Source organism: Parus major, chromosome 7 (genome assembly GCF_001522545.3).
Source record: "Parus major isolate Abel chromosome 7, Parus_major1.1, whole genome shotgun sequence".
Taxonomy (NCBI): domain Eukaryota; kingdom Metazoa; phylum Chordata; class Aves; order Passeriformes; family Paridae; genus Parus; species Parus major.
Window position 1 is genome coordinate 28,375,629 of NC_031776.1, and position 25,608 is coordinate 28,401,236.

At 40.7% G+C, this 25,608-nt stretch overlaps 1 protein-coding gene across 4 annotated transcripts in view; it reads right to left on the reverse strand.

Moving 5' to 3' along the window:
• ZNF148 (zinc finger protein 148) overlaps positions 1–22,005 on the reverse strand; it is a 41,812-nt gene extending 19,807 nt beyond the window's left edge. For 3 of the 4 annotated variants that reach the window (XM_015635217.2, XM_015635216.2, XM_015635214.2), the window contains exons 1-2: positions 21,939–22,005; positions 876–1,221 (exon numbers count right to left, since the gene is read on the reverse strand). In XM_015635217.2, the coding sequence (XP_015490703.1) occupies positions 876–1,205 (330 nt within the window). In that variant the 5' untranslated portion in view covers positions 1,206–1,221; positions 21,939–22,005. Of the gene's footprint in view, positions 1–875; positions 1,222–21,248; positions 21,497–21,938 lie in introns of those variants that run through there. The other variant, XM_015635215.3, reaches the window with a different exon arrangement.
• Between the last annotated feature and the right edge of the window lie 3,603 nt (positions 22,006–25,608).

Here is a 25,608-nt window from a genome sequence, read left to right on the forward strand (position 1 = left end):
GTGCTGTTGTCAATGCAAGATTTAACGGAATAATTTATTATATATTTAAGACAGAAGTATTTTTAAGAAAAAAAAAAAAGAAAAAAAAAAAAAAGACTAGTTCTAATGGAGTTTTGGAAAAAAAAATTAAAAAATCTCAATCTAATGTGAACTTTAATGAAGACCATGATACTCTTACATTTTTCTAACACCTGAGCCACCTGATCTACAGCTAACAGAGTAGTGTTCTAACAGTGCTGTGTTTCTGAAGATTATTCTTCGTGTGTAAGGCTATCTACTTTTATAGCCCTGGTGATTGTCCTTTATGTTTGAAGGGTAACAGTGATGATGTGCTGCATTACAGACAGATGCTCTGTTTTCAAAAGGAAGTCATCTCTATGCTCTCTGGGAAAGCCAAGGTATGCCTTCTATGAGATATCGTGGAGGGGCATATTTATGGTCATGTATGAAGTGTCACAGTCCAACCTGCAGTGTGAATGCAATTGCTAAGCGTCCACATACCTTAAAAACATACAAGATGCTTCCTATAGCAAAAGCAACTAAAAAGTACTATTAACAGCATAAACAGTATGCACCTTCTAATAACACTACTTATTCCAGTTTGTAGTTACCCTTGAGCATTAAATATCCTTAAAGAAGCACATTTTAACGCTTTAGTTCTATGATAACAGCCTGCTTATAAAATATTTATAAAACAGATACTTAAAGATTATACTTAATTGGCAAAATTTATCCACAGCCAGAGGCAAATGACATAAATATTTTGATAATCAAAATCCAAACAAGCAATTAATAGATTCTTGCCAGAGTAGGATTAGACTACCAGATCAAGCTTCCTAGTAATCTCTCCAATATTTCACAAAGAAATTGCTTACAGGGACATTAACAGCATACTGCAGCCCTTGAGGAAGTCTATCTTGCGCATCCATTTCATCATCATTTTTTACCGTCTCCTCATGGACCATGAGTTCATCATGTGAAATCATCTCTTGCTGTCGGAGTTCACTTTCCTGTAACACTTCATCTGTTGCAAGAATTTCTTGGTGCGGCATAGTCCGATCTTGAAGCACTGCCTCTTGCCGTTCTCTCGATACTCCAGACTGGTCAGATACTGCACCCATCCCTACCATAGCCCTGGATGACTGCATCTGGTCTATGCCACCACATTTAAGAAATAATCCTCCCAGCTTGTCTTCAATGTTCATTCTTAAGTGCAATTACCTACAAAGAAAGTTTTAATAGTAAACATCTACAATTGGTGCACTTGCTTAAAACTTTTTACTTAAAAACATTTTATAAGAACTCAAGTCAGCACTCAACAAACATACATGCAGTCCTAAAATTGATACTGAGTAAGAACCAAAAGTTGAGTATTTTGGAGGAATGTCCAAAGAGTCTCTTTTCACACATCTCTGTGCACACAATCAAACACTTTCAAATAAAAGGTTTCAAATCAGTTCTTCTGACTTCTGGCAAAATTATGTTCATTAAATGATGGCTAATTCCTCCTTATTCCTTAGAAAACTTCAATTTTTTTTTTCCTGTATGCCCTCTTCACTCTGTTCTCATTTTCCATTTTGATTGTCTTTTACAAACGCCTCTTTCATATTCTTCCTATTCTCCCTACTTCCTTGTCCTTTCAGTGCCCTTCCACTGCTGCTACCCCAGGGCATTGTAGCTTCTGGAACATCTTAATATCCACAAGTGAGAGAAAACTGGGCTGCATCCAAAGCAGCAGCGGAGGGAGGTGATTCTGCCCCACCACTCCACCCTCCTGCAACCCCACCTGCAGTGTTACATCCAGCTCTGGGGCCACAACATCACAAGGATGTGAAAGATATGCTGCAGCAAGACCAGGGGAGGCAAGGAAAATTATCAAAGAGCTAGAACATCTCTGCTATGCCTACAGGATTAGAGAGAAAGAAGGCTCTGGGGAGACCTTATTGCAGCCTTTCATTACTTAAAAGGGAGCTTTTAAGGTGGAGAAATAACTTTTTAGCAGAGCCTGTTGTAACAGGACAATAGGTAATGGTTTTAAATGGAAAGGTGGTCAATTTAGACTAGATACAAGGAAGAATACTGTGACAATGAGGGTGCTGAAACACTGGCACAAGATGCACAGAGAGGTGGTGGATATCCCATCCAGGAAAACATTCAAGGCCAAGTTGGATGGGGCTTAGCAACCTGATCTAAGTGAGGATGGCCCTGCCCATTGCAGAGGATTGGACTGGATGGCCTTTAAAGGTCCCTTCCAACCCAAACTATTCTGTGATTCTATGAAAACTCAACTTTACAGCTAAAGCTATACATCAAATAAAGACTAAGGAGAAGTCAAAACTGCCCATGAAAGACATTCACTTTCACACCCACTAAGCAGGAGCTTTAGTGAGGAAATATAAATTCCAAGCATGAAAAGCAATACAGTTCACAATATTCCAACAAGTATCATGATATTATTAATTGGCTTTTAGCACAGAGCAGGAGACTTTTGTGAAGTTGGAAGTGGCGGCATCTTCTAATTTACTAATTATTATATATGCAAGATAGTTCTAGGACTCTTCTTCTCCTTGGCACACTGGATGTCCAGTCAGAGCAGTCAGTCTCCTTCACCTTACTCCCCAGGCCCATAACCCCCAGTAACCACTCCTCCATGCCCCTTGAGACAGACACGCCAACACACAGACAGACAGACAGACAGACAGACAGACAGACAGACAGACATATCCTCCATCCCTCTATGTTCCCACAGCCAGAGAACAGAGGAAATACACACACAGGCCACAGCACACACAGGGGTGGGAGCAGCAGCACAGTGGAGTTGGACAACACACAGCAGGCCCAGCCAAAGCACCAGATGGGACTTGGGCAGTGTCACCACAGCAGCAGCACCTTTGATTTTGATGCATTCAGAATTAGGATGCAGGTGTGATGTGGGTACATTGCTAGACATCAGCTTCAAACTCCGTGCCCTGAGAGTGCAGCACGGAGAAAGGATCTGTCTCCATTCAAGACTGAAGTCAGAGGCTGCACTGCTTTCCCTGCAGCTCACAATGACATCTCATAACCAAAGAAATCAGGTCTCTCTACAGGTTATGTCTACAGAAACCAGCAGAGCCATCACTCTGCAGAGTTGCACCACAACAGGCCCCTGCCAGTCTAACAGCCTGCCAACATGCAAAAATAATCCATCAAACAAATCTACATCAAATGTCTAAATTTCCATATCAAGTTTGATCCATTTGATCTTCCCAAATAATTTCTTTTCTCCAGGAATATATTTTGAAAATTCTCAGTGTATCTAAACATTTATGAAATTTCTTTATATCAAACTACAGTGAGTTTAGAAAATAAATGCTGGTTTCTTTTTAGGTGAGATCTTAGGTTACTTGGTAGGAATAGCTGAATACCAGATGAAAGAGCTGAAAAATCTCATGAGGTTCTCCAACACTGTACTTTGTTTCAAATATTACTATTGGTTCTTAAGATTCTGAAAGTAAAATTAACTCAATTTTTTAAAGGAAAAAGAACCAAAAAACAAAACACACATCCCCCAAAAAACCACAACTCACCACACACCTCAACAAATACAGTAAAAAACTGATTAACACATCCTGATGGCAACTCATGTCTTATAACTCAAAAGTGAAAGAACATTTGTCCCTATTCTGTACCGTGAGAGGTTCTAAACTTCTGGATACATCATAGAAAGGCTGACAGCCAGGATGGTCTGACCTCTCTCAGTTTCAAATACTTAAGGAGCACACCAAATGAAGAAGCTTTTCAGGCAAATACTTTTTTTATTATTTTTAGTAAGCCTTGCTCTGCTGGAAATCAGCAGGACAGAGTCACCAAGCGAAATGTCTTTATATATGACAGTGTCATCAATCTTTTTAACATTCTCCTTTCCTACATAAAAAGCCCATTTTAGGGACCAAAATCACCCATGACAAGGGAAGAACATGGAAAAATTCTGTTCAGCACACTTATGCTTGCAATTTATCCTTTTTTGTTCTCCTGCAATTCTAACATAAAGAAGTTTGAAATCATGCTTTTGATTTTCACAGTATCTGTCTTCAAATATGGAAAACTTCTTAATGCCTTGAGTGAGCACAGGTAGTGCTATGTGACAAGATGACCCTCAAATTAATCCATTTAGGGTTTAGCCATTTAGAGTAAAAGAATGAGATGTCTTCAAGGGAAAATACAGGTCTGGTATGTCACACAGCCACTTGCAGACATTATATAACCCATAAAGTATTTTTCAGATGTAACTGGGAAACCATACTGATAGTTTCTCAGCAATAACACAAACAAACAAACAAAGCCTGGCACAGCACTAAGGCTGTATTCTTCCCACCAATGCAGATGTCCCAGAGATCTTGCAAACAACATCATAAAAGAAGAAAATGAGCATTAATTTATCATCTTTTTGGATTTGAATATCCTGTGCCTAGTGAGAAAGATGAGACAGAACTGAAATTCTTAAGACTTGATAAAAGATGCTGCAAAAGACTTAAGGCTGAGACCGGTTCTTTTGGTAGAGCATTCTAAGTATCTAGCATGAAAGATAAACTTCAAGGAAAATAAAACAGATATATCTACTCATTTCTGCCTTCATTTGAAGTCAGTCCATACTCAGGGTACATCTCACACAGATTTTCATTCACTATGCTTTTGTTCCACACGACAGAAATATGACAGCATCAGACCACTGCAGATTCTCCAAAGGAATGACGTGGACAGGTATAAGAATACAAGAACTCAAGATGCTCAAACACATTCAAGGGAGAACAAACAGCATCAAGTGTGAGAACATGGTGGCCCTAATCTGTCTGTTCCGGCCACTGGCAAGAACAGCACAGAAGGTTGCTCCACATGGAGGATGATACCACCACATCACTCTGAAATTAGGTAGGAATTGCGGAAATCCTGGATTTAAAGCTACTTCCTGGCAGGAAGTTAGGCAGGCTAAGAAGCTGAGTGTTTAACTGCACAGGAGATCCTGCTACTCTCACCAACAGAGGCAGGAAGACTCCTGACATGCCGAACCTTGGGACAGCTGGCGAGATACAGCAGCTTCCCAGAGGACAGGCCAGCTGTGGACTGGTATTTATGTGCCTTCCCAGCTCCCTCAGCTACAAAGGATACAGGAACAGTTTCTTTTCTCACCCTGACTAGCAGGTCTAGCACAGTCATGCAACTGAAAGCCCTCAAGTTGTCTTCCAGTCATGATCTTGAGTCGCATCAGAGTGGTGCAGTGAGTGCACTGCTTATTAAATTAGGCTTTCAAACACCTGGCTTTTCACAGAAAAATTGTGAGAACTCATAGTGTTAGGCTGCTTATGAGAAGTGACGAAACACATCGTAAGTTACATGACTCCCAGGTGATGTTTTAATACAAAGAGGTAATGTTTTAAAACAAAGAACCACAAACAAAAACAGGCTATTAATCCAAGCAAGAAGCATCCCAAATGCAATTAATTCAGTAAAACACTTGTAATTTGTCAAGTGACACCTTTCGGCTCACATAAAAGGAATCCTATCATTTAAATTGAAGATGAGAAGTGTTCTTGGAAGAATGACAGCGTGATAAAGAAATGTAAGTCAAAAGCATTCAAGCAAGATCACTTTACCAAGCCTGCAAAGATTAAGTACATTTTTAAGTGCAAGATGCATTTGTGAAATAAAGATCAACTTACAAAATAAAGATCAACTTACTTAGAGATTATCTCTAGGGAAGCTACAAAAATGCAAACCACATACACATACACAAGCAAATTTCTTGGCATAAGACTTTGTTATCCCACTGCAGATATGCTTTCCATGGAATTTCAGAACTTCTATTAAACTTCACCAAGTAATCTCATCATTTTTCTTAGAGTATATAGTTCCTCTATAAACTGAGATAAAAAGAGCTGTCAACAAAACTTTTAAAGAATACATTTTGCTTGGTAGAGGTTCTCCAAGCCTTTACTGTAGGCAAAGCATTTCAAAAGAGACATCTAAGGGTAGAGCTCCCCGGGGAAGAGAGAAAGGGGAAGGACTGCCTGGAAAAGGTCTCACAGGACCCTCCCAGAACCTTCTCTTTTCACAGGGTGCTCCACAGCTGCCTGCAGCACATCCCCATCCAGTGAATGACATCGCTTCATTGAGAAACCGCTGCTTCACCAAAGCCTCCGGCTGCACTTCAGAACTATTCATTTCAGGAACCCTGACATCAGCTTTTCCAAAGACTTCATGCACTGAGCTGGAGAGCTGAGTGGTAGAGACAATATTCCTAATTAAAGAAACAACCACTTAAATGAAAACACGCTGCATAAAATGCATGACAACATTTCAATTCAGAATCAAAAATAAAAATACCATCAAGAGAAAGCATTAATTGATTCCAAAAGTCTGCTGGGATGGTGGCTGCTATGAAGTAAATCTGAATAGAGACCCTGAAGGAAAGCAGCAAAATCTGTAAGCCACCGGCATATAACACCTGGTCCAGCGCTTGCTCTCCACTTTGATTGATGGTAAGGCTTATTCTGTCTTCTCCCTTCTCTTCTTAAGCATGCAGTAAGGCATTATTTAATTTAATGAGCAAGTAGTCAGAGATACTAATTGGGTTCACTTTAAAAATAAAATCCGTATGTGCGGAAACATGAATTTTGTAGGATTTAAAAGACTATTTATGACCGAGGAGAAAAGAAAACACATTTAAGGATTAACAGCAGAGACAAAAGATGAAAATCATCTGCAGTTTAGTGTCTACTTGTAGAACAGAATTAGTTTAATGTTTCTGCCTTTTTAAGGAAGATGGATTTTTTGTATTTTTAAATATTGTCCTGTGAAAGTCTTTGTTGTTTTAGAACTTCTACTATTCTTTTAAGTGTTAAAAACCATGATTATCTGCATTCTATATCCATTACTCACTCCACCCTCTCTCCTATACTATCTTCTCTCTACTTTTCCAAGGCAAAAAGGAATGAAAGAATGCTGAGGGGAATCGGAAAAGGAAGTTTTTTAAACATAACTGTTCTTCTGGCTGAAACCTCAGCTCCTTCTGAAGGACTCTAGCAAAGACTTATGACAGAAATATGATTTCCACTATAGCAATAAGCTCTCTTTGACCATGTTGTCTAAGATACAACAACCCAAACACAAGAGCCAGGATGCACAACAGCAATTCTAACTTGCCTTTAGCAACCTGATACTGCTCTAATGAAAACCACCTCCAAGATTCTCCTCACAAAAGCTGACACAGTGCTCAGCCCAAGGTATTAAATGGTTTCAGGGTAACCTTACACTGGGAGTAGCCTGGTGACATTATTTTAGCTCCACATTTTGGGAAGTGTGTTTTCATTAAAGTAAGACAAGGCAAAATTCCTAATGACTAAATATCTGAAGCTACAGAACATGTACCTGAGCACTCCTCCCACATCCTTGCTTCAAGAGCTTTTGGAAGAAGGAATACATGCAGAGCCCAAACCACAAAACATATAAAGGTTACCTGTGCAAAATGCACACAGAATAAACTTTCCAGAAGGCAATCTGGGGAAAACCCCTCAGCTACTTAGGGCTCATCTCTGGTCATGCTACAATTATTTGTGCTAAACTGCAACCTTAAATTAATATAGTGTACATAAATCTATAATCTCCCTAAATGAACATTCTCGTGCTAGTACAGAATTTTTTCCTTCCCTTTTTAGTGGAATTCACTTTGGGAAGGTTTATTCTGAATTAAAAAGTCAACCAACCACTTTATAATCAGAGCAGGTCATTGGCATCATTAGTAAAACCTTTCTAAATAGCCAAATTTCTACAAAATCAACTATAACTGATGGGCCATTCCATGGGGACATTTGGTGTGTTTTGTTATTGACCCAACTCCCAATGATACTGCAAGAAACAATCCAGTACAGGGGGTACCTGTCCAAAGGGGAGTGTCTTGCACCTCCCCTGATCAGATCTCCTTGATGCCTACTGAGTTGAGCACAGCATTCTGCAGCTGAGAAGGGAGCTGGACAAAAGAAGCAGAAATGCCATGAAGTTTCATTTGGGTCAGTGGGACGGAGCAGGTGGAGGATATGGAAGACGGACAGTGAGGAAGCAGGAGCAGGGAACAGAATTGTTTCTTCCAGGAGTGGTCAGTGGTTGGATCAGATCAAAGTGCATTGTGAAACTGCTCCACAAACACACAGAGGAACACCTCACAGCCGCCACCCAGACATACCCAACGGCTATGTCAAATTCAGACCGTGGGGAAAATGGCTACCTACATTGTCAAATGCTTTCCTCCTAAAATGAAGTATGAAAGTCACCAATAATTCTGCAATTCCTAATGCTAATGAAGAAAGACATAGCAACAGGGCTTAATAGCATATTTAAAACTACTAATGCTTAAACATTTCCATGAATGAAACCACCACCAAAAGAAAGAAAAATTAGAACTTAAGAGGTTCTTAGCATCCACTTTAAATCCCTATCAAACCATGAAAAATGCTGACTAATCTCATCACATCAGAAAATATATTTAGTTGCACTATTAAAATATGGATATAGTCCAATATAAAAGGAAACACAGCTAGCTTTCACAATATCAAAGGTTCAATTTTTACCATACCACAGAAGCCTAGAGAGTAAAGAATAATAGCCTACTTAATGGTTCTAAATAAAGAACATTAAATAAAATTCTCTCTTCTCCCTACTCAGAAAAATAACACTCAGCTAAAAGAACTATTTTTAAATTAACACACAAGTATTTTTAAGAATCAATTAGAATGTGTTGACTTGCAAAAAGAAAGCAATCAAACATAAATCATCATGAAAAGGTTAACAGATCATAAAATCAACACATTCTAAAAGGTAACATATGATACACTCTTATGACTTGTTGCACAGTTATTTCTGAGTGCTCCATGTTGCTGAACACATGCCAGTGCAGGGCCTGATCCCACCAAGACTAACACTCATACTGAGCTGTGAATAGTCCTATTACAATCAACAGGATTACTCACAGAAAATCTCCTTATCGTGCATAAAATTATCCATGCGTGAAAATCTTTGTCACCTTTCTTATCCTGAAATCTGTATTCCATCATCACCAGCATATCCATCATTTAATATCAAATGTGCATATGGAAAAGCTTGTGATGCTGTTTTTAAAAAGCCACAGTTCCATGTCAAAATCCACAGGGGTGTCACCAGTGTTACAAACATATTTTAAGTAGTCCAGAAATCACAGGCAATGCTACTTTTTATCTGGAAAAAAAAAAAAAAAAGCCACTGCTTATGTGGCACTAAGTTATAAACTACTAGAAAAGTTATTTTTGAGAATTTATCTGGGAATTTCTCCCACTGGGTAGTTAACCTCAGAAGAACAACGCAGGATTTCTGTCTTTGCACTATGAAACTTGGACACTCAAAAGCGCTCACTCTGGGGACTTCTGATGACATTGACATTGAGGAAAACAAGCACTACACATAATTAAGGCTACCCAGCATCTTCTAAGTAGCATTTTATACTTATATAAAATGTATGTATCATTTCAACCAGTGAAAATTTTGGGAAATTTCATCTATCTCCTGCATGCCCCAAACTGAAACCATAAAAATATTTCAGATAGTGTATCAAATGGCTTTTCATTTGATTTTGACAACAGTGCAGTTCTATCACAAAGCTGAGCCAATCTAACAGCTAAGGTCATTGAAAGGAGCAATCCCTCCTCCTAACTCTGAGAGTCCACCTTATCATTGGTGCCTACGCTAATGCTCAGATTTTTAAAAATGTGATATTTTTTCACAAGCCCTTAAACTCCTTGTGTCTCACAATTTCTTTGCCATCTGCAACTATCTGTGAAGCATCTCTACTCATCACAAGCACTATGCTAGTGCAGTTTTACGGAAGATGACAACCTGCTGTTTGTTGCTCTCAAATTGGCCCAAACTCCAAAGGTCTGTATATGTGTGTGCATATGTTCCTTCTCCTTGGTGGATAAAGAATTGGCTGGAATGCTGCACTCACTGTTGTGGTGAATGGCTCAATGTCCAAGTGGAGACCAGTGACCAGTGGAATTCCTCAGGGCTTGGACTGGTGCTGTTTAACATCAGTGTCAGGGACTTGGACAGTGGGATTGAGGGCACCCTCAGCAAGTTCCCAAAGACACCAAGTCCTGGAGGGAAGGGATGCCACCCACAGGGACCCTGACAGGCTGCAGAGATGGGCCAGTGTGAACTTCATGAAGTTCAACAAGGCTGAGGGTAAGATCATGCAAGTGAGAGAAGGCAATCCCAAGCACAAATACTGGTACTGCACATTTTTAAAATACAAATACTGTAAGTATATATGCACATGTGTATGTGTATATATATATATATATATATATATATATATATATATATATACACATACATATGTGGTTTTCTACAGCACACTGGATGGAATGCTCCATAAAAATATGTCAAACTAGTCAGATTATAATATCCTTGCTCTGTTTGTTACAAGTGCCAAGACATGCATGAGTCACAGAGTGCATGAAAAGAAAGCCATGACCATTTAGGCAGTTGAACACTGCCTTGCAAAATAGGATCAAGCCCTTTCTACTATTTTTTTTTAAAAATAGGTGATCAATAATTATATCTGGCACATCTTCTGGCTGCTTATTCTGACACATTTGGGTCAGATTTACCCAAAATGCTGAGTACTCAGGGCTGCAATTACGTCACGTACAGCAATACTTTAAAAATACAAAGATGAATGTGATGCTGCTATTTTAATTTTAAAAAAAGCTCTTAAAGAGCTCAATGCACATCCACACCAAGCACAAATTTTCATCTTGCTCACAGGCACCAATTCTCCAGCCATAAAATAAGAAATATCCATTTCCTCTCCCTGAGGCATAGTAAAATACTTGTAATAACAAGCAATGTTCAATATAGGTCACAAGGGTGAACTAATCAGTTTGTGGTGCTCTTGTTCCTGCGGTCAGCACTGCCCCTGAGGGGAGCAGGCTGCACACCTCGGATGGAAAGGTAAGCCTGCATCAGGGACTGAGCAAACTGCTGTGAGAAGGTGGGCAAGAGGGTCTGGCCTCTCCCAGGACCTAACCATTGTCCAGAAAGCCCAACCAGCAGCAGGTTTTCAACTAAGATGGAGCAGCCACTTTGGTGCAGAATCATTAGATGAATGGGGCACACCAATGTGGGACTGACAACAAAAAAAGGTAAGCAGGAGAGTAAGACTTTGAAAAGAGAAACATTGTTTACCACCACAACATAACAGGGCTATGAGAAATTTGGCTACTTTTTGCAGCTCTGTCACTGCTTTTGGGGCAAATCTGTCACCTGGGCAAATCATTTCCCCTCCCATCTTTCCACTTCTTGTCTCTAAATCAGGGGCAATGATCCACCTTGGATTTAGGTGTGAAGCAAGCAGTAGACACTATCTCTGTGGGCCTCACAAACCTACAAATAACTATTACAGAAATTTCACAAAGAAATATATTCATTCTACCTTCAGAGCAGGATTAAGCAGAGCACAGTAAGAGAACACAAGTTATGCAACAAGAAGAAAGCAAAGTACAGAGCAGCTGCTTATTCAATACATAGACATTCAAAAAGATAGGGGCTTTGGGCTTCACATATAATTAAATACTGTGGTATAATATTAAGGTGCAATATATTAATAACATAAGGAGGATGGCAAAATTAAGTGGCACAGGTAAAGCTCAATACTGCAAGTTTAAGGTCTGCATACTTGACTTACACCTAAAATTGTTCTTCTAAAAACGTGCTTTTTTTGTAATATCTTTATTTCAGCTTCATTGTTTTCTGAAAGGCTGACTACATGTACTAAAGAAAAACACTAATTCCAGAAAAATTCAAGACAATTACTTAATACATCCACATAGATTAAATAACATTGGACAATAAGCTAACAGAAGTATAACCAAGAAGGTTTTGCTCAATAAACCTGGAAGTTAGCTGCAAAAGCCATTTTAGAGATTCTGGAAGACACTCCTCATTTACATACATGACAGCACCAGGAACACTTACAGGAAAAAAACAACACTACTCTAAACCATAGGTGAGAAGGCCATGAATAACAACAATACAGATCTTACAGAGCACAGGTGGTATTTCTAGATTTTACTTCAGCACTCGAAGACGTTATTTCAACATGGGCTCTCAGGTTGTGAAAGCAAAGCAAGTATTTTAGAATACAGGAACCAAGTTTCACTTAAGTTCCAATTTCAACTTTAGCATATCACCATGCACAGAGTAGGCATTTTTTCCCTAACTTCATTTCAGTAAACCTATTCAGGGCTGTCTAACATCTCAAAACAAATTCTACAAAATATGCTTGGCTCTCTCTAAATTAACTTTCCACCAGGCAAGGAACATTTTCTCATCTCATTCTTCTGCAGAAGAAGCATTGTCATACTTCAGCCTAACTTCATTTTTAATGGATATTTATTTCATTTCAGCTGTGTTTCAAACACACCCTTCATCTATCTACACATGGAACAGAAATTCAAATAATCCAGTTAATCCAAAATATAATAGAATTAATACCTCTTTAGCAAAAGATTCACTCCAGAGAGACCAAGTAAATCCTATGCTTTCCATACTGTTTTTCAAATACCACAGTGTTACCTTCAGTGACCCACTTGAAAAGATGGGGCCAAAAATCTGGGCCAGGGGACCTGAAAGAACCTAAAGCTCAAAGACATAGATCTCTACTCACTGCCCCTCTTCAAACCCTATAGGTCTACCCTACCTATATTAAAAAAAAAAAAAAAATAAGGCCTTTTAGTGACCTACCTATTCCATAAGACCAATACAGCTGGCAACTAAAAATTTAATATCTATTTCACATTTGCCAACATAAACAAAAGGCAACACGTATGTAATATAGTCAATGGAAAAAATAAACCCATATAATAATCTCATTGGGTAAGAAAAAGCATCACAGGTGGCAGTTACTTCTCAAAATGCTCATGACATTTCCAAAAAGCATTTGGACCCTTCAGAGGTGGTATCTTTATAGGAATATAAAACCAGGGCAATAACAATGATTAGGTATCACTAGAAGCAGCATCTCAACCTGTATAGCCTGGTGGTAACCTTTAAAGAATGATAAAAGGAGCAGAGGATGTTGTGACACTACACTACATTAGGGAGAGCACTGACCAAGAGTGAACCAGAAAAAGAAAATCTATCATTGTTCTTCAAATATTCAAGCAGTTACAAACTGGGCACCAAGGAGCAATTTTCATCACTGGAATCAGGGATTGCTGTGGCCTAAACTGCATTCTTACAGCATCAGAACAGTACCAAGCACCTTCATCAAGAATAAACAGAAGAGTCAGCACACAAACTGACATGTGCTAGTATTTAAAGGCAGTATGAAATCAGCCAGAGGGGGAAGGAGTAGAAATAAACTCTAAAATCACAGAAGTGAGCAACCAGGCCACTTTCTCAAAACCCCTCTTGGAACACAAGCATGTTACAGCCCAGGTACATTTGCCAAGACAACAAAGAAGGTTTTTTTAAGAGTATACTCGTCACCAGTTAGGGGTTTTTTTTTCCACACTGTTGCAACAAATCCACCACCTCCATACTGCTAACCAACTCTTGTGGTCAGATTAAATCAACTAAGAACTATTCCTATCCCACTTACATAAAATTCCAGAATTGTAAATCAGCCTTTTTAAATTCATTTTCAATCTGAATGACCCTTACTTCAAACAAAAAAAACAAAAAAAAACAAAAAAAACATTAAATCCAGTGTGCTTTTGCAGTGTATCCTTTTCAAAGACTGTCCACAACCTCAGCAAGAACTTCCAGGTAACTCCTTCCCTTAATATTTCACAAATGGTATGAATAAGAAATCCCGCTGACTTCTACCACATACCCCAAGGTGATTTTTCCTCATTACAGTTTTAAATTTCTCAAACAATTTTCAGGCACTTAAGCCCATTTTCAGATTGAGGCAAGCCAAAACACGAGATGTCTAGAAAGTATTTTATAAGAGCAATAATAACACACACATCCTGGCCCATTAACTAAGACTGAAAATAATCCAAAAAATAAAACTCAGACTTCTCAGGATTGTGCCCTCTTGAATAAAAAGGTTGTGGAAATTGGATTCTACCTCAATGACTTTGGTGCCCTGCAGCTAATTCTCACTAATTAAGTCCCAGAATAAACACTGAAACAGGAATTCAGAATGATCAAAAGATACAATATGTGTTTATAACAACTCCTGTAATTATTAGGAACAAAAATCTTGAAGGTTCTTGATGCCATTAACTCACAGACCAGTAATTAAGGGCTACCATTCCAAACAGGTCTGAAATTTTTGAGAATCCATAGCCAAATAACTTCACGATGAAGCCAAGTCTTAGCAAAATTCATTCAATATAATACATATAACTAAGCAAGCAGAAAAGCAATCCATAAAGTCAGAAAATATTCTGACAGGATTCAGATGAAAGCAAAATTCAGCATATTCTGCCTTTATGAACCACTTTCCAGATACTGGTTCCTCATCCAGCTGTGTAAAGAGTCCATCTCCTGAATGAACACGCTGATGCAGCTGCACTCACTCAGGTTCCCTCAATGCAAAGGTGTGTCCCACAGGTAATAGGGAAACAATTTGTAACAGAATCCTAGAACCGTTTGGCTTGGTGGGGACCTTAAAGATCACCTAGTTCCAATCCCCCTGCCATGGACAGGGACACTTTCCACTAGACCAGGTTGTTCCATCCAGCCTGGCCTTGAATACTGACAGGCATGGGGCATCCACAGCTTTTCTGGGCAACCCCTTCCAGTGCCTCACCATCCTCACAGTCAAGAATTTCTTCCTAATATCTGCTCTAAATCTGCCCTTTTCCAGTTCATTACCCCTTGTCATATCACTGCCTGTCCAGGTACCCAAGATAGAAGCACCAGGGCCAAGACTTCTCTGCTGAACTTGGGTCCAAGCAGATGTGGGAAATGAGGAGTTTTCCAATGTTACAGCAAATTCCAGGCACGTAAGATGTAACTCCAACAGATTCAACTTTTTCTGCATGTGCAGCCACAGTCTCATCACCACAACTGTGGAAAGCCCCCTGCCTGTCCTGTGACCTATAAGGAATGTAATCCAGGGATGACACCAAGGCACACTAGACAGTAAAATGCAAGATCATGCAAAGAATTGACAGATCAGGTTTTCTGTCAGTTTATCCTTTTATATCGCTATTCCTTGAAAAGTGGCAGCAAACTCACACTTAAAGCTGCACTACATTTGATCCAATATAGTGCATATAACACTGAGTACAGATTCCCAACAGGCACCAGCTGAACACGCCTGGTTTGCATGATCTACTTTTAACTGTCAGATTCAGACAACAAGCCCACTGGTTTTGTCTACAAATTGCCACCTACTCCACATCTTCCAGTAAAATACTGTGACAACTGGATGATCATCCTCTGTGTGCTCCTCTTCTATAAACTCTATTTTAATCCCCCTCTCAGTAGCTTAATTTCATCATTGGTGATCATAAAAAAACACATTTCAAATACATAAAAATTCTTTTCTACAAGTCATTTAAAAAGACAACTTCATAATCTCTACCAGGAAAAAAATAACACTAAAGCCAAGTAGCTTTACCTTACTTCCTTATAGCCCATAACAATACAAGCTTTCCTGCTTCTCAGAACACAATCATATAACTTTGACATCTTTTTGCTGACTCAGACAAAAATTCATCACAACATGTAACTGTCAGGTTCACCAGTGACAGAGGAAGCTCCTGAGAACCACAGCCTAATAAAGCTTTCCTCCTTGAAGGATGACAGCAGTCTTTCCCATATGAAAGATTCATTTTTATTTGATATTGTTAAAGCAATATTCACTCAGGGCACTTTCACACTAGACTTCATTTTCAAGAAAACCAGTTATAAGGTCAAAACATAAGTTGAAAACCAATATTTCATGGGCATGTCACAAAAATCTGCAAGTGATTTTGGTAAAATAATTTTATCACATGTTGGTACCCTGAGGATTGACCACCTCCCTCTGCAGTTGATCTATAGTGATCAATACAAAAATTTTCTTCACAGTGCAGGATTACTCTAGCAAAAAGGGAGTTGGTTGAGTTTATCAATCTATTGTGAAGAACTTCTTTATTAAAAGAAACTTTACAGACACAAAAGAGAACATGTCTTAAATTTATGTATATAGTTACTGCTGTATCAAGAACTGCTCAGTGCTAGGAATAACCCAACTTAAAAGCCTGACAATTGTCATCCAAATCACACGTATTTTGATAAAGACTGACATGTAACAGTGACCTATGTTAGAAGCCACTGTGTGTATGTGGTCAAAACCAGATGAGAATCAAGCCTCAGGAGATGATAATTTGCTTCAGAGCACTCCTACTTGAGACACTCTGAAATCATCCACTGAATCTGGAAATTCTGATTCCTATAATGCCTAGACACTGAAAAAAAACCATCCATGGATCCCATGGAATGTATTTATTTCCTGGCTTACATACTCACTTTTCTCCCTCTTCCCTGCCTTTACAAAACTGAAGAATGTCTGCAGTGCAATACTGAAGATCACTTGTTGAAAGCAAGCCTGAAGAGTTTTCAGTACCCACAGAATCCTGCAGAAATCCAGTGTATTTAGAAACTGCTTCTTGCTTTGCCCCTTCCCAGTGACATCCCAGGCACTAAAATATGCTTCTTATTGTTTGGCAAAATAAACTTCACTTTATGATGAACATTTCCCATTCTCCAGGACTAGAGCTTTATGCCAGACAGCATCATAAATACATGCCACAAGTGTCATGCATATACATCTGCATGCACACACACTTTTTAGGAGCATTATCACCATTTCCTTGATTCAAATACAATCCTAACAAAAGAAAAAGAAAAATCTGACAAATTTTCTGGGCAATCACATAGCAGATAATATTCAGAGAATGTAAAAAGTTGTTTTTTCCCTTTTCTTGAATACTGCTAGTGATCATATGACTATGACACATCTGCACAGCATCAGTATTTCTCACTTCACCTCTTGCACTAAGGTAACACGACCTGGTCATGATATTACTGGCATTGTAAACCTCTCTAATGAAGTCTTTTATATCCATGGTGGGGTGCATAAGTAGCAGAAGTTAACAGAGATTTTATGGGAAATTATTACAGAAACATTTAAGACAGTTGTACAAGTTTTTTATGAATGGGCATCTTTAACCTTGCAGATGTAGCTGCCATTTGAAACAATTTTAGAGCAGAAGGCCTTATCAGTCATATAGCTGAGCTCACACAGATATCACAACAGCTTTACACGTGAGTAATACCACATGTTATATCAAGAAACTGTTTTATGGACATTTTACAGGCACCTTGAATTTTGGTTTTGATGTTGGGTTTTTTGGGTTTTTTCCAGTGCAAGAGATCTAGACAGTTTATATTTGATAGGCTGTTCATAAATTATACCCTACTGCTGTTTGCAGGTTGGAACTTCTTCCCACACAGATTTCATTTTATCATCAGACTGTTTAATTCTGCGCTTATAAAAATGTCATCCTAGTCATAAGGGAAGAATTAGACAGCACTGTCTTAAGATTTTCTGCACATACCGTGACAAGATGCAGATCCTGTGATACTAATATGCCAGTAGAGTATATCAGTTCCAGGATCAGGCCAATACACATGCTGTTACTGAGCTATGGCTTACTGCTTTCAAAAGTGCAATGAAATAATAAAATAATATAAGTTAGTAATACATTAACTACATTACAGTATTCGCACTGCTACCTCTTGATATCATAGCCTGGAATACACTAACATACTGATAATATCCTAAGAGAACATTAAAAATTACTTTGGAGCAAAAGCAGTACCAGCTTTTATATTATCTCCCAAAATAACATTCTGACTGTGTGAAATAAGTTACCAGGAGATTCTAACCCTCCTCAGGTTGTGGATTCCACACTCTTTTCTAGAAGACAGTGAATTTCCCCTTGGGACACACTTACAATCAAGTTTTGTGAGAACACATTATAGATTTTTTTTTCCAAGTATTTTATCCAACTTGATGAATGATATACAAAAAATATCTCTATATGGAGTCAGGCGAAGATAATTTAATCACATATAATATTTGAATACTCACATATGTTATTGTATTTTAATTTGTACAATAATTTGTAAGTTAAACAGTTTAGATTTTTTTCACTAGTGTAGTTTATGGAATTACTGCTGATGTATAAAACATTCTGTTCTATGTAGATAAAAAAATGTACATTTAAAATGTATATAGAGTACCAGCTAATGAGCTAAACAGATGGGGTTGTGTATTTAACTTCATTGGAAAGTACTGAAATAAAGTAACTAACAGCATTTGTGTAAATGAAAATAAATCTCATAAAAATCTGAATGGATTTTCCTTTGTTAGACAGAAATTTGTGCTTGGCATATAACTACATATTATAGCCAATGGCTATGATTTGCTGACATGTCCTGTCAATAGCTATGTCTCAGCTGTTAAAAAACAGTAAGTTTATACATTTGTCTCAATACTAGAACAAGGGTTTCTGCACAGATACCAATGGACAGAACTGAAAAAAGAAAAAGAAAAAAAAATCATCAATCTCAGTACTCCAAAAAATGCAATTTTCCCAAAAGTGTTTCTTTCAAAAAACCCTAAACAAATTAAAGTGGAATTTAATCACAGCACTGATCCTTTACATAAGCCCTGCAACCTGATAGAAGCAGACACCCATGTCTGGCTCCATCCATGGAGCCTTTGTGGGACTACTTTTGTCTTCAAAAACTCAGTTATGCAGATCCAACGGCAAGCTGAAGGCTTGAATCTATTTCATCATAAATAATGCTGGTTTGAAAGGCAGCTATCATTAAAATGCCAGGCAAATGCAGAGGAAGTACTTCTTTTAAATAAAACCTATCTATTTCTCTGTTAGATCCATTTAAGAGCCTTCAAAGTAAGAAATATTTCCACTAGTGCTTACTCTTCAATGCTTGCACCATTCATTTAATATCTATTAACATGCTAGCTAAGTTTGGACAGGAAAGCTGGCTGCTTCATTCCACAGTTAGGGTAACAGCAGTATCTTCATATAATAAAGACATTACTCCAGTATTAATATTTCTTATTTAACTTCTGTTATTTCACAGAGAAAGATGTATTTTATACTAGAGCCAAAATTAAATCAAACTTAATCCCAAATTATGCTAAACACTTAAAGGACTTTTGATAGATTAAGGCCCACTCCATCAAGCTGCTCCATTCAGACAGGTCTCCATTTGTAAGAGCCCACACAGCAATCCTCATCGAAGGAAGACACTACAGAGATTCCAGTCACAAAAAAAATCACAAATGTCTTGCAGCAGACACAAAAACCAAACCCACCATGTTTCACCCCAAATTATTAGAGTGCAACAAACACTTCCTCCCCATTAGTACATTTTTAAATGTTTAACCTGAATCATATACTAACAACCCATACCCTGAGCTCCACTATTTGCAAACCTATATTACTGAACCTGTGGTGCAAAGAACATATGTAGAAGTGAGCTAAACTCTTTAAGATGAACCATCACCATATTTCACTACTATTAGCATTCTCAGAGTTCAACTCTAACATTACTGGTAGACAGAAATTCTCAGATGGAAGTACAAACTTCCAACCTCAATGTTTTTACACCAATTGTCTTTAGAACACCCCCACATTCCACAGTGCTTTAAATCCTCATACAAATAAACTTGTACACACTGAACTCAGAGGGAAAACCACCTTTTGAAAAACTTCATAACAATATTTCCAAAGTGTACGCTCCTTCAGGTGAACAATTCAGCCTGTAATATAACTTTTCACATTCTGAATAATTTTCCTCCCTTTTTTTTTTTTTAATCATTGTGGTTCTTCAAGCTACTTACCCACTTAATAGTTTGATTTCATGATCCATAATATTAGGGATTTTTCCATAAACAGAATATGTTTGCAATACAGTAGACTTGAAACACACATGGACAAGACAGACAGTAACAGAAGCAAAGATTACATACACATCTGTTCTCTCAGGTCTCAGCCTGAGGAGCAAAGACAGAAGTACACATGCACACAGCAGTCTAAATGCAAGAGATCACCCTCATCTTTTTCAGCTTGTTTCATTTATATCAGCTACTGACTAAGTACAGGTATACTTGGGGAAGAGGGGCATGCAGACATCCAGAAAAAAATTACAAAGAAAACGCTTTTGGAAACTAAACACACACATACACTCAGTTGCATATTCATGATGAAAGGCCATTACAACAGTTTTCAACTGAAAATTAATTCTGTTTTCCTAAATTACTGCAACAAGAGCAGGCTTTGCTGGTCTCTCCTATGAATGTGTCTGTAGCCTGTACCAAGAGCCTGCAGATCCCACGAGATCCACAGGAAAGCAGGCCTCACATGCTCCAGAGCTTCCGGTGCAGCCAAAACTCCTGCAGATGACAGCTGTCACTGGACAATGCACAAACCCAACACTGGAAGTGAACACTGAAAAACTAACATTGCCTGAAGGTATGCAAACTTTTCACACAGCAGGATAGATTTCAAGTCTCAATCAGACTACTGGTTTATCTAGACTTATTTTGAGAATAGGGTAAGAACACCTGCAAAAATTGATGCAGGGTAGTACTGTTTTTCTGCTTCTTCCCTTCACAAGACATATTCACCAAACTCATGGAGAATGGCTACTAAATTTATACCACTTACAACAATGAAATTGGATATGGGCACTCCAAAATGTTGAAGCAAGATGGGTAGGGCCCAGGTTCCTAGCAAGCTTGTAAAGTACCACTGACATTTGCAAATAAGCACAGAAATAAACAGAGAAACTGAGATCCTATTCAAAAGAAAAAACACAGTCCTCTGTCATTTGTCCCATCCAGCGGCAAAGATGCTGCTCATCAGGACTAAAACATCCCTCCCATTTACAACTTCTTGGACCAGAATGTCACGTGTATGCAGACAGAGATAGGTCATGCTCCAAGCAGACTTTCAAAGCAAGACCAAAGTCGTGATCACCGGATTCCACATAAATACTTTTTTTTAATCATTCTGCAAAATCTCTCACAGCTGCCCTAAACAGTTTACAAAAACAAAGTGATCAGAGAGATGATTTATGTTTGCAACATTAATGTCTTCCCTTTCCATGACCCAGCTTAATGCAGACGTTGCTGCACTCACCCCAGCTGAGGTTTGGCAGGAATCGGGGGAGGAATGATGTTGATGAGTGAAAGTGTTTGAAGCCCAACTAATTTCTCTTCAACTCCTACTGGTCCCCCCTGCTCTCCCAAGCCACTTCCAGCCTGGCACTTGTTAGCAGCTCCCGACGCTGGGGAAAAGAGGTGCCTTGCAAAAGCTTCCTCCGAGCAGCTGAGAGGAGACTCTGAGAAGGTTATGCAGAAATAAAACCAAACGAAATGACTGTTCGCAGGTCGGCACGCTTCACCTATCTTACACCGGGAACAATGGAGAGGCGGGCAGCGAGAGGATACGGCCCGGGAGGACGGGGCCGGAGGGACGCGCTGTCCGTCCGTCCGTCAGCTCTTTGTCCGTCTGTCAGGCAGCCCCGCCGGCCCAATCCCCGGCGCGGCCTGCGCGGCCCCGCGGCTCCCGGCCGGGGGAACGGACGGAGCGGGAGCAGCGGGAGCAGCGGGAGCAGCGGGCGGAGGGCGCCCGCCGCCTCTTCATCCCCCGCTCCCCGCCGGCCTCTCCGCGCCGGGGCCAAGCGCGGCCCATGCGGGACGCGCCGCGCCGCGGCCCCCCCTTCCCTTCCTTCCCTTCCTTCCCCTCCCTGTCCTCCTCCTCCTCCCTCCTTCCCTCCGCGCACCGAACGGCCCCGACCGGCCCCGGCTCGCTCCCGCCGGCACTTACCGGCCGCAGAGCTGCGAGGAGAAGGCGGCCGGGCCGGGCCGGGCCGGGGCGCGGCGGCGGCGGCGGCGGCTCAGAGCGGCCGTGCCGCGGCCCCGGGCATGGCGGGGGCGGCGGGGCGCGGGCAGTGGGGGCCGCGGGGCGGCGGCGGCGGCGGGGGGAGCCCGGGGGGAGCGGCGGCGGCGGCGGCGGCTCCTTCCTGCTGCTCCGCCGAGCGTCCGCGGGCGGTGACAGCGACACCCGGCCAGAGCGCCGCGCGCGCGCTGCACCACGGGAAACGCGCCCGGAGGACCGGCGGGACGGGAGGAGGAGGAGGAGGAGGATGGGGATGGGGATGACGGCGATCGGGAAGCGAGACGGGAGCCGGGAGCCCCGCCGGGGCTGCGGCTGCTGCCGGGGCGGGCGGTGCCGGGTTACGCGCGGGTCAGGAGGCCGCCGCGGCCGTGGGAGCGCTGCCCGCGCCGGCCCCGAGCGGAGGCGGGGCGGGAGAGACCCTTCGGGCATCGGCCTCGGCGGGGGCTGGCCCCCCGTGCCCCTCGGTGTCGTGCCGGCGGCTTAATGCCCAGCAGGGCCTCCCGGAGGAGAGGAGGCCGGAGCGGCCGCGGTCGGTGTCAGGGAGAAGGCTTAACTATCGCAGAATTGTTGTGGTTGAAAGGGACCTCTGGAGATGATCCCGTCCAACCCCCCTGCCCAGGCAGGGGACGCAGGAACAGGTGACACAGGAACGCATCCAGGTGGGTTTGGAATGTCTCCAAAGAGGGAGATTCCACGACCTCCCTGAGCAGCCTGTTCCAGGGCTCAGCCACCCTCAATGTAAAGAAGTAAAGCCTGATGTGGTTCCCCATTCCTGACACATCTCTGGGGTGAGGCCCCGCTGCACACTGCCAGAGCCATTGCTTAGAGGTGGTGTCCCTTGGACTCTCAGGGCCTCCAAGTCCATCTGAAAGTCCCAACATGAGTTTTTTTGCGCTGTAATCTCCATGATCATGATGTTTCACCATGGCCCTGCACAGTAAACTATTTGAAGAATCGCTAGAGGCCAAATCTCAAAACCCAGTGCCCTCCTTGGACTAGCTCTCCACCAAACTGGCTGTGCCTCTGCAGCCTGGGCTGTGGCACGGTGTCACTTGCACCTCTCAACTTCCCCTCTTTCAGGGGTTACCAACTTTTCCACGTTTCTCTAACTAAAGTCTTTCACCCAGCAACGCGCTTAAACACGTGCATACCTCAATTGCTCTATGTCATTTGCGTATAATTAAGCATGTGCTTAAGTGCTCTGCTGGATTGAAGCCAAGATCTGCATAAGCTCTGTTGGGTAAAATTTACCAGCTTCGCTGGGCTTAGCTCTGTGAGTCATTCAATCAGCAGAAGCCCAAAGCTTTTTGGTACAAGCTTAGTTATTCCCAGGCTGCCCTACAGGATCACCCTGTCTCTGTGACAGGGTTTATGCCCTTCACTCAGGTCCTGTTAGGAGTGAGACGCATCTGCCTGGTGAGTCAGCTGAACATAGGGTTTCGAGTTCCTTCAACAAGGTGCATTAATAAGGTTCTGCGCCTTCACGCCGGGCAGAGGTTGTGCCATCAAGTTACAGGGCAAGAAATTGCATTAAGAAGAGAGTATGAATGACCCCAGGAGCCTGATGAAGGTGTGCCTTGACTTGGTGCAATATGTACATTTCTAAATGATGGTGTCGAGTACTCAATCTCTACGACAAGAGGAAGGGGTTAATAAAATGTAGCTACATTCTATGCGGTCCTCTATGATTTTACATAAATACAAGAAGTGTCATTAACCTGCTTATTGAATAAAATGGGAAATGTTTTCATCTAAAACCAGAGTTTTAGAAACTGAGGGAAGATGTACATTTATTCAGCTTTGATTTTATTTTTCCTTCAAAGACAATTAATTTGGTGACTCTAGTCATTTTTCCCTGTCAAAAAAATATCTTTTGAATTGCATTAAGACTGGGTCAGGAAGCTCAGCACTAAAACCTTGTTTTAAAACACACTGAGGGATTAAATCTTTCTGCAGGGTGAGCACAAGTCTTTCTCCAAGGACACATCAATTGGAACCTGCTTTTCAAAATATCTGTTTGGCAATTAACAGTGTAATACAAAGAAGAAAGACTGTCTTGTAGTTAATGAAAAAAAGTAAGACTCAGCATATTTGGGTGCTGTTCATTACTCTTCATTGCTCTCTTATCATTCTGCTATGACCTTAATCAAGACATGTTCCAGTGTTCAAGTGACAGTTTGGGTTAGGGTGCAGGGTTTTGTGTTGTTTTAAGAGGAATTAAGAACCTATAAATTGTCACGTTCAGTGAGAATCTTGCAGTGCTGTGTTCATCTGGAAGTGCCCCGCACCAGGGTACAGGTGGTGAAGGGACAAATCAGACCTTGGACCTCTCCCTCACATATTTTCAAATTATGGCAGTTCCTCACCAGTCAGCCAGCTGTAGCACTGATATTCATATTGGACACAAATTTAATACTGTGCTGTTTACTTATTAATATTAGTGTTTTGACATAGCAAATTAGAAAAGAAATATATAAACTCAGTAGCTTGAGAAGCTTAAAGGAGCATTTGCATTTTGACCTATATTTTTTTTTCTTTACACTGCTCTGTAAATAGCAGAAAAACTCTGCTTTTCCCTAGGTATAATAATTAATAGTCTTTAATATAGTCTTTCCTCTCCCTTCTGAATTCCAAAAGTTTCCCACCCTTGAGAAAACCTCTGAAAGGCAATGTGTATGCAGCATGGAGCACAGTAACTTTCAGTTTTAAGAGGGCTAAATACTGGAAAGTAAAAAGTACTTCACGCTCCTTTTATTTATTTTTTTTTTCTTCTCTTCTCTGTATAAATCTAAAACCAAAATAATTTAGGAAGCACAAGTAGTTTATGTATTAAAAAGTGGCTCTGGGGAATCATTGGGGAATACATGTGTTTTAAAAGGTCTTAACCAGGAAGTGGCTTCAGAAGTAACTGCATATATCAAGCAGAACCAACACATTTGACCTCCTGCATGAAAAACGAAAGGATTTCATTCAGAAATTTATTCAATCGCGCCAGTAACTTCTGCTGAAGCAGGTGTTGACCTGGAAAGATCAAGTCTGGGAATTTGAGAGAGAAGTCCACAGTTATGTAGGCTTTTAAGATGGCCTCATAGCCTAGCTCTCAAATGTATGCCTTTGTATTTGTCTGCATTCATCAAGCCTGAGCTTCTAATTATTCATTTCAGCTATCAGGTTTAAGGACTGTGTATCAAGATTTTTAACTCTATTCTCCTGGTCTTGCTTTATCCTTGTAACTCTTTGTAATTCCCCTTCCAGTTTTTCAAAAATTATTTTTTGTTTGTTTGAAAATACTGTTAGGGTGGGCCTACAGCTCAATAATTTAGACCACAAACAGGTAAATCAACAAACATCAAGTGCAGCCTCTTCTCACCCACCCACACCACCGTTTTTCTGTGCCTTTGGAGTGATGTGTGTGACCTGTCCTACTGATTCTGTGGCAGGCTGAAGTTCCCTGCTGCTTCTCTGTCTTTTGTCATGTAAAACAAGGATGAAGCATGTCCATCTTCTCCCCTTTCCCCTGCAGATGTCACAACTCAACAGTCTCCTTCCTTCCAACACATATGGATGGCTTCTCTTGAGCAAAAAAAATAAAGATCTG